This window comes from Oculina patagonica, chromosome 12 (genome assembly GCF_052425735.1).
Source record: "Oculina patagonica isolate OP01 chromosome 12, crgOcupat, whole genome shotgun sequence".
Classification (NCBI taxonomy): domain Eukaryota; kingdom Metazoa; phylum Cnidaria; class Anthozoa; order Scleractinia; family Oculinidae; genus Oculina; species Oculina patagonica.
This window is the reverse complement of record NC_135769.1, coordinates 23,396,467-23,405,914: the sequence shown is the minus strand read 5'-3', so window position 1 is coordinate 23,405,914 and position 9,448 is coordinate 23,396,467. Positions and strand designations below refer to the sequence as shown.

The 9,448-nt window shown below is 39.2% G+C and overlaps 2 protein-coding genes across 2 annotated transcripts; both read left to right on the top strand.

Moving 5' to 3' along the window:
* Positions 1-1,682: 1,682 nt before the first annotated feature.
* On the top strand, positions 1,683-4,191 carry LOC144632291 (actin, cytoskeletal 1A). The gene is made up of 3 exons (XM_078490912.1): positions 1,683-2,018; positions 2,091-2,201; positions 3,248-4,191. Exons 1-3 carry the CDS (start codon positions 1,764-1,766, stop codon positions 4,010-4,012), a joined length of 1,131 nt encoding a protein of 376 aa, XP_078347038.1. The 5' UTR covers positions 1,683-1,763; the 3' UTR covers positions 4,013-4,191.
* A 2,593-nt stretch (positions 4,192-6,784) lies between these two features.
* Positions 6,785-9,323, top strand: LOC144632293 (actin, cytoplasmic-like). The gene is made up of 3 exons (XM_078490914.1): positions 6,785-7,125; positions 7,205-7,315; positions 8,379-9,323. The coding sequence occupies exons 1-3, from the start codon at positions 6,871-6,873 to the stop codon at positions 9,141-9,143; spliced, it is 1,131 nt and encodes a 376-aa protein (XP_078347040.1). The 5' UTR covers positions 6,785-6,870; the 3' UTR covers positions 9,144-9,323.
* The last annotated feature ends 125 nt before the right edge of the window (positions 9,324-9,448 follow it).

The following is a 9,448-nucleotide window of genomic DNA, read 5'->3' as shown; positions in this document are numbered from 1 at the left end:
TTCCGTACAGTAAAAATATTTATTAAATAAAAGGTAGCATCGTATATCTTATGCTGACCTTTATATTCCTCGTCCTTCAACGCAATAAAGGGCCAAGAGAGACACAAAACAAAACAAAACAACCAAACAAACAGACAAATAGACACAAGCCAAAACGAAATACAGAAATTACGATAGACACTGAGGAGATCAGATAGCAACGACAACATACAATTTCCACATACGCTAAAAACATGTAGCATTAACGCGCCCCACCACGCTAAAAACTTTTCAAAGTACGCTTAAAATTCCTAGGGTGTTGCTTGGTGACAATGATGCGTTTATTTGGGTTTCATGAATAGGGACTTTACCGTAACGCCTCAATGTTCAATACACATGACCTTTATGATATTTCGAGCTCTATCCACAGGATATTACCTGACCTACTATTAAATAATAGCAGTGAACCCGAACGAACAATTGCTCGAGCGATGCTCCAGCTGACATTTTTGTATCGATTGTCACACTCGAAAATTCGAGACAATTAAGACCTTTTGTCAGATATACTTAATCCACGACCAAATTTTGCCAAAAATGGTTATGTCGAAATTGTTATTAAAAACTGATAAAACATTTATAAATATATATATTGAAAGCCCATTAATGGTCCTTGAACTTATTACGGAAGAGACGTCATAACTGAAAATAATGTTACACAAAACTTCAAATTATGCACATAGCATGAATTAGTGAATAACTATTTGAACAAAGATTTGGAAAGTAAAAATAACTTTTTATTTCCTTACCTCAAGAAATATTTATTTTTACCATTTATTTGCTTGTACACTCTGCAATTATCTTTGCCAAAACGCGCTGAAAAGTGTACGCAGTTTTTGATTTTTGTCATTCAATATTGAACCCTTTTGAACATCGTCTCAGTTTCTCTCTCAAGTGGTGAAGCCTATTTCAAAAAATATTTTAATTCCCGGATCTAAACCAATCATGTTTAATACAAGCCTTTCAAATCTACTGAAGTCTTCACAAGAAATAAATTCTATAACTTTTCCAAAAGAAAACAAAGTGACCAGGGTCTACTCAAGGATTGCGGCTAATAATGATATAACGCTCCGCTCCATTAGTTTTAAACAAGACAACAATTCATGCAAATCAAGCGCTAACCGACCGATCATTAGCGATTATGATGACAAGCAAATAATCACAAACTGACTGACCAAGGAAATACGGTCGGTATTATTAAAGTTGACATCAGCTGTAATTCCTAGATTTGCATGTGTGCCGAAGGCCTGTTTAAGGTTATAATTGTAGACAACGTATGTGCATGTCGAAAGAGAAAATAATCGCATTTCATGAAGAAAACCTCCATTCATTCAGGCGGAAATTTTTATTTGTTTAAGTCTGCAGATAAGCAGAGTACGCTTTTGTAAGCTTAACTTCTAACAGCTTCTGGAAAACTTATTTCAAAATCTGCATCCGTCATGACCAGCACGCATTCGACTTGTTTAGAATAAACCCACGCCAAATTTGGCAAAATGAAGTCAGGTTTTCAACACAAATTGAATCCTAAACACCCATATGTAAAATAAACATGAGCTTGGCACCCGGAACTACATCATTGTTCGCGTGGCTTTTTTCAACCAATCACGTTCCAGAATTTGCCAGCATAAAGCGTGGAGCAGGGTGCACAAAAATCACACTTCTACACTGTTCGAGGAGGCAAGTTGTTCAGTACAAATTTGTGTTCAGATTTCAAACTTCAATTCGAAATGGCCGATGACGACGTTGCTGCCTTGGTTGTGGATAATGGCTCCGGTATGTGCAAGGCCGGTTTTGCCGGAGACGATGCTCCTCGTGCAGTGTTTCCCTCCATCGTTGGTCGCCCAAGACATCAGGGTGTGATGGTTGGTATGGGTCAGAAAGACTCGTACGTCGGCGATGAAGCTCAGAGCAAGCGAGGTATTCTGACTCTGAAATATCCCATCGAACACGGCATCGTCACCAACTGGGATGACATGGAAAAGGTAAGCTAAATCCTCCGCTGTAAATATCTCGTTGTCACATCGGCTGACTACGAATTTCCTTTATAATTTCAGATCTGGCATCACACTTTCTACAACGAGCTGCGTGTAGCGCCAGAGGAACACCCAGTTCTGCTGACAGAGGCTCCACTCAACCCAAAAGCTAACAGAGAAAAGATGACCCAGGTAAACAATTTATTTGGATCGAATTTAAAATCGTAAATCTAGCGTGTGTGCCGTATTTTCGCCTACTTGTGGGTGTGGACGTTCAAACGCTTTGTGTGGCCTCCGCTCTTTCGAACCTTTTCGTATGTGCGACTTTGACATCACATATAACCGATTAAAAGTTAAGTTTGCTGGGATATTTATTTAAATTCACCGCGAATATCTGCATTCAGCTTTCAACAATATTTTCGTGATGTTCTTACAACTAATATAAGCCGCACAACACAGTCGAAAATGATTCAAATTTTGTACGATTCGAAATTGGGTTGGCCGCTTTCTTTCGATCAACTGTCTGTGAAAAATGCAGAAATAAATCCCGCACATACATTTGTAGGATGGCCAATATTACTAGCAAGCGACGTAGCCCCGAAGTACTTTCCGCAAATTTGCATATATTTTGTTGACTGAAGTTGAAAATGATTTTATGACCTGTTCTCACGATACATAATACGCGGGTAATAGTTTGTCACCATTCTGTTTTTTTTTATGTCGTAATTCGCAAAACTTGGACGAATAAAAAGATTTGGAAATTTAAATTTACAGAAAAACGAGTTTCACTTTTTTCTCACAAGAAACTTTCGAGTAACTGCCTGATCACATCTGACTTTGTTTCATGTCCATATATGGTAACGAAATACTCTCATTGGTCAGAATTTGTCATACAAACTGTCGGAAGGATGACTAATTTATATGCACGAATGGTTGAACCTTTTGTTAGAATTACTTACTGACAAACAAATAAAACTGACTTTAAAATAAAGCGTAGTTATAATTTAAATACACGCTCTGTTTGAATCCTTTTTTAACGAAAAGAAACTTGGAATTTTGTCGTGCAACGTTAATAAACCAACATTACTGTTTGCTTTGGAGTGCTTTCAAATCACATGGATTTCTGTCGATATTTATGACAATTTAAAAACAATTTTAGCATATATATTTTTATTTTTTTAAGTAAATGCCCTGTTTGGTTTTTTATTTAATGAGGTTAAATTTTCTCTTTGCAACAGATTATGTTCGAGACCTTCAACTCCCCAGCAATGTACGTCGCTATCCAGGCTGTGTTGTCTCTCTACGCCTCTGGTCGTACAACTGGTATCGTTTTTGACAGCGGTGATGGTGTCAGTCACACAGTTCCCATCTACGAGGGTTACGCTCTTCCCCATGCCATCATTCGTCTTGACTTGGCCGGCAGGGACTTGACAGACTACCTCATGAAGATTCTGACAGAGCGAGGTTACTCCTTTACCACAACAGCCGAGCGCGAGATCGTGCGTGACATCAAAGAGAAGCTGTGCTATGTGGCCCTTGACTTTGAGCAAGAAATGCAGACTGCTGCCTCAAGCTCCAGCTTGGAGAAGAGCTACGAGCTTCCCGACGGTCAGGTCATCACCATTGGCAACGAGCGCTTCAGATGCCCCGAGGCCCTGTTCCAGCCTGCTTTCCTTGGAATGGAATCTGCTGGCATCCACGAGACCTGTTACAATTCTATTATGAAATGCGACGTGGATATCCGTAAGGACTTGTACGCCAACACAGTGTTGTCTGGTGGTTCCACCATGTTCCCAGGAATCGCTGACAGAATGCAGAAAGAAATCACTGCTCTCGCCCCACCCACGATGAAGATCAAGATCATTGCTCCCCCTGAGCGTAAATACTCTGTATGGATTGGAGGATCGATCTTGGCCTCGCTGTCCACCTTCCAACAGATGTGGATTTCCAAACAAGAATATGACGAATCTGGTCCTTCCATTGTTCACCGAAAATGCTTCTAAAAACTAAATCGAACTTCCCCTAGAAAACAAGTCGGTTAAAAACTTATGTGATAGACGTTGTATTTAATATGATCGTGGAAATACAAATTTGTGTTCTCCGTTGTGCTATTTGAGCTTTATTCTATTTTTGTAGATGTGCTGGTGCGTTGTATTTCCTAAATAAAGATCTTGTTGACATATCTCTACGACCACTATTTCTAACCAGTCTTAATTATCAAGCTTTATCCTTTTCAAATTCGTTTTAGTTGAGGAATTTAAAATTTTCAAATGAGGAACGCGCAACGAGCGCAAAGAAGCTCAAAGAGCTATGAACGTCCCAGTTTGCATTGTGTTCTATTTCTAATTGCATTTGATGTATTTTGGAATTGTTTGCTAGAATTTCTAGCAAAATTCAGAAGACCATTAAAAACTCTTGAAGCTTTGTTAGCCTGCGAGCAAGCTTGGAGCTTTATATGTAGTTTTACAAGAAATAGAACCGTCCACAATAAACCATAGTTCATAGAGGGAAATGGTTAGGAAGCCCGGCAAACATCTAAGGAGCAAACAAAGAAGCCAAGATTTATGTTGGACGGTCCACGACCCTGCACATCTTTTGTTTTGCGCTTTTACACTATGCATGAATTACGTAATCGCAATGTTTTTATTGGTTAGTTGCATGAACACACGTAACCACCTATTCTATTTTGTCAGGTTTTGTGCAGTGTCAACCCCCAAAATAGCGAACAAAAACATACAACAAAGAACTTTGCCATGCAGGATTCTTAACCATTTCCCTCTATTAACTATGAATAAACTGAGCTATTTCGTGAAACATTGTAGAACAGCGACGCTTCTGTTTACAAACATCGTTTTTGTTATTCAAATTTGCTCACCAGTTAACAAAAGATTGTATCACCAGCCAATTAATCTTTTGCTCTCACTTTTAAAATAATACGTGACGCCACCGATATGTAGCCAACGTGACTAGGCCAAATGCTAATTGAATTTTGCAAATCCTTGGACGTGAAACAAACCAGCAAGTGTGTGTATTACATACGAAGCATTTATTTTGCTCCTCGCGAGAGCTAGATCGTTTGTCTTTGTAAGCTTTTCACTGTTGTATGGCTTTGAAGTTCTGGATTTTTTTTAAATAGCTGTGTACAAACAGATCAGTAGAAGTACTGGAATATAAATAGAAACTCTTTTCATATTACAAATTGGCTTTATCCCCGCTTGAGTAACGCATATAAATAAGCAATTTATTGACCTCACGTGCTGGTGTTCAAGCGTGGTAATTTGACAGTTTGTCACCCGACTGTCTCCCTGCTTTCGGGAGTCCTGCAAATAACTAAACTTTTTTTTTTCTATGAAAATTTACTCTATCAGAATATCGAGGCTGAAATTTGCGAAACTGTAAGAATTCGTGGCTGAGATTTTGATTGGAATATAATTTTGTGTTGAAAATTGGTAACTACAATCCAATTTTAAGTTTTTAACTAAACCGTTAAAATGGAAAAACTATCTATAAGGCAACAAAAGCAGCACTAGTCGTACGTTTGATGCGAAATAAACCCACATCCCAAAGTTTTTCAAGTGGGAAATATATTTGTTTATAATAAAGTTATGGTTCTCGCGGTCAATATTACTGTTACAAGAAGTATTCTGCCAAACCTAATAAAATCCGTGACACAGCCTTAAATAAACATGCGGCTGCTACATGAGTTCACAATTATTAATATGAACTTCTGGCTGTCTATAAAGAAGATTTTTTTCGGCCGCGTAAACAACTCAAAATAATCAGTTTCCAGCGAAATACTCTGCTTGTACTCAGTAAATCATGACTGATATCAGCCATTCAAATTTCCTGTCAATTAGCATTTAACTGGCTTTAGAAAGGTCACGAAGCGAGTAATAGCTCCACAACTCTACAAGCACGTTATTTACTTGGAATTATTTTGAACAAACGTCATCCTTAACCTAAAAAGGAAATTTTCTCGCCGCTTCTTAAAATCATTTGGAAATGACATAACATTCTAGTATTTAACAATATTACCTTAAATGAACTTTTTGATTCATTCAGTCTTCATTTTTTTGACTGCCCACTGATGCAATTATTATTTTCGTAATTGATGAAACAAAAAGGCCTACAGGGCAACGAAACCAAATAAGCCAAGGTAATTCTTAGGCTAAAGTAAAAATAAAAGGAAAACTAAAATCTTTATTGTATGCGCTTCCTGTATGGATCTGTAAGGTATATCAAGAGATTTCTATAAAAATGTTATGACGGGAGCGAGGACGTGACTTCCTAATATCTGAGAGAGTTTGCAGCGTTTATTAAAATTTTCCACTTCACAGACAAAGGAAAGGATTGTTTTGTAACAGCGCAATGCGCAAAATAAATCTATGACAACGTGCAAACTCAGACCACCTGGAGAACCAAGCCATGCTTTAAAACTCGTATTCCAAATATAACCAAATTTGGTAATAAACTCCGCATCGCTCTCGCTTGTAATCAGAGCTTGTCAAAAGGAAAGAAAAAACAGCTGAAAAAAAAAAGTCTAGAAACTTCAATTTTTCACCTAAAAATTTGGCAATTTTTCGCACTAGAGTCAGAACAAGTGCAATTTTACTGCTTAAAGTGCTAAGTTAGGCAAAGGTTTAGTTTGCAATTTTGAAGACATGCAAACGTTTCGCGGCTGATAGCAATTACATATGACTCATGCTAGCTACAATAATCCTGTAATTTTCGACCAATCAGGAGACAGAACGGATGTAACCTGCTTATATAAACCGTGGCACAGCTATAGTACATCATGTTTTAAGCGTTCAGCTAAATTTATAGGTTGTAATTTGAAAAATATTCGCACGTACTAGAAAAAATGGCCGATGACGACGTTGCTGCCTTGGTTGTGGATAATGGCTCCGGTATGTGCAAGGCAGGTTTTGCCGGAGACGATGCTCCTCGTGCAGTGTTTCCCTCCATCGTTGGTCGCCCAAGACATCAGGGTGTGATGGTTGGTATGGGTCAGAAAGACTCGTACGTCGGCGATGAAGCTCAGAGCAAGCGAGGTATTCTGACCCTGAAATATCCCATCGAACACGGAATCGTCACCAACTGGGATGACATGGAAAAGGTAAGATAATTCTAATTTTCTATTAAATAACGATTTCGCCTTTAGGATTAATTATTATCGTACAATCCTTAATTCTTAGATCTGGCATCACACATTCTACAACGAGCTGCGTGTAGCGCCAGAGGAACACCCAGTTCTGCTGACAGAAGCTCCACTCAACCCAAAAGCTAACAGAGAAAAGATGACTCAGGTAATGAGCCGTGATAATTACGTTTATTACAATTTAGCTCATGGCCTTCCACTTATATTTCTTCTCGGTACAACTAGCTCATTCATCGCTCGATCAGAAAAAAATATCATAATTATAAGTTACGTTGACAAACTAGACAAAACTCTGCGACCACACCAGATCCGAGTACAATAAACTGTGCGATTTCATTGATGCGTGACATATTAGTTTATCTCTGACGATTATATTACGTTTACGGAAATAAACGAAACGGAAATTTTATTCTAAAAAAGTTGGCTTCAGAGTAAGGCATAACTAGGCATTCGCTGATATAAACATATAAGGAAAGGATAAGGTCTGTAAAATGCAACAATCTTGCGATCGAAGAAAAGTTTTGGCGTGTATAAAAAAAGATGAAGCCGCTTTCAATAATTATTTCACAACAGGGGTTTAAAGACAGCATTGTTTGAAAATCGCTTAAATACACAATGGTTGTTTATAATTTCTAATTTTAATAGAAGTTATGCAAATGTGTGCCCGCTGAAACATTCGAACGCGATCTGGTTCCAAATAAGGCTATGTTGTTACCTGATTGGTCAGATTCAGGCAGCTGATGTTTCAAAACGCCGCCAACCGCTGGGGCATTTTTAACAACATTCGATTTGGAGTTCTTAGCCAACACAAAGGATTTAAGTATATTGGACTAAGATAAATTAACCGTCGTCTGATAAACGCACGTCTAGATTTTTCTACGCTAAATATCAGCTGATACAAAACTCGATTTTCCATGCAGTATTTACAAAATAAGGCGTCCTTTCATCCTGGAGAAGTATGTTAAATTGTTTTCATTGTGTTGTGTGTGCAAAAACAACAGGTTGAATGCTTGATAGAAACAAAAAGCTAGTTAAGGGAAGACCAGAATCTTAGGAGAGCGTGACGCGCGCCAAGCGTGACTCCTCCACGCGCGCCGAGCGTGATTCGCTCCACGCGCGTGAAATAAAGAAGCGGGAAAAGGCGCCATTTTAGTAAGTCTAGTCACTAGTTTCCATTTGAAATGACCATGCTTCTATCTTTTTCTCATCAGATCATGTTCGAGACCTTCAACTCTCCAGCTATGTACGTCGCTATCCAGGCTGTGTTGTCTCTCTACGCCTCTGGTCGTACGACTGGAATCGTTATGGACAGCGGTGATGGTGTCAGTCACACAGTTCCCATCTACGAGGGTTACGCTCTTCCCCATGCTATCCTTCGTCTCGATTTGGCCGGCAGGGACTTGACAGACTACCTCATGAAGATTCTGACAGAGCGAGGCTATTCCTTCACCACAACAGCCGAGCGCGAGATCGTGCGTGACATCAAAGAAAAGCTGTGCTATGTGGCCCTTGACTTCGAGCAAGAAATGCAGACGGCTGCCTCAAGCTCCAGCTTGGAGAAGAGTTACGAACTTCCCGACGGTCAAGTCATCAACATTGGCAACGAGCGCTTCAGATGTCCCGAGGCCATGTTCCAGCCCTCTTTCCTTGGAATGGAATCTGCTGGCCTCCACGAGACCACATACAATTCCATCATGAAGTGCGACGTGGACATCCGTAAGGACTTGTACGCCAACACAGTGTTGTCTGGTGGTTCCACCATGTTCCCAGGAATCGCTGACAGAATGCAGAAAGAAATCACTGCTCTCGCCCCACCCACGATGAAGATCAAGATCATTGCTCCCCCTGAGCGTAAATACTCTGTATGGATTGGAGGATCGATCTTGGCCTCGCTGTCCACCTTCCAACAGATGTGGATTTCCAAACAAGAATACGATGAATCAGGTCCTTCCATTGTTCACCGAAAGTGCTTCTAAATGCTCTAAATAGGGCAGACTTTTGCTTGTAAATAGACATTTTTTAAATTTCAAAATGAATTGACTTTGGGCTGCTCCAAAGACTTGAAATTATATTTTCAAGAGAACGTTTAACTTTTTCTTGTAATCTATTATAAACGTTTTTATGAAGATGCTTAAAATAAATTTGCTGTCGATTTACGAACTGTGGTAATTCAAATCTTTCTTTCTTTCTTTTCACGCGCTTTTCGTTTCTTCAGTTAATCAGTCCTATTTACCAGTCCCCACGCGAAATTGTTCTCACTGAAATACTTAAAAACAGCTAG

Bases quoted from the DNA above. Each gene is read 5' to 3' on its own strand.
- LOC144632291 (XM_078490912.1), top strand. From the start codon at position 1,764: ATGGCCGATGACGACGTTGCTGCCTTGGTTGTGGATAATGGCTCCGGT. The intron at 2,019-2,090 runs GTAAGCTAAATC...TTATAATTTCAG, and splicing joins ACTGGGATGACATGGAAAAG to ATCTGGCATCACACTTTCTA. The intron at 2,202-3,247 runs GTAAACAATTTA...TCTTTGCAACAG, and splicing joins ACAGAGAAAAGATGACCCAG to ATTATGTTCGAGACCTTCAA.
- LOC144632293 (XM_078490914.1), top strand. From the start codon at position 6,871: ATGGCCGATGACGACGTTGCTGCCTTGGTTGTGGATAATGGCTCCGGT. The intron at 7,126-7,204 runs GTAAGATAATTC...CTTAATTCTTAG, and splicing joins ACTGGGATGACATGGAAAAG to ATCTGGCATCACACATTCTA. The intron at 7,316-8,378 runs GTAATGAGCCGT...TTTTCTCATCAG, and splicing joins ACAGAGAAAAGATGACTCAG to ATCATGTTCGAGACCTTCAA.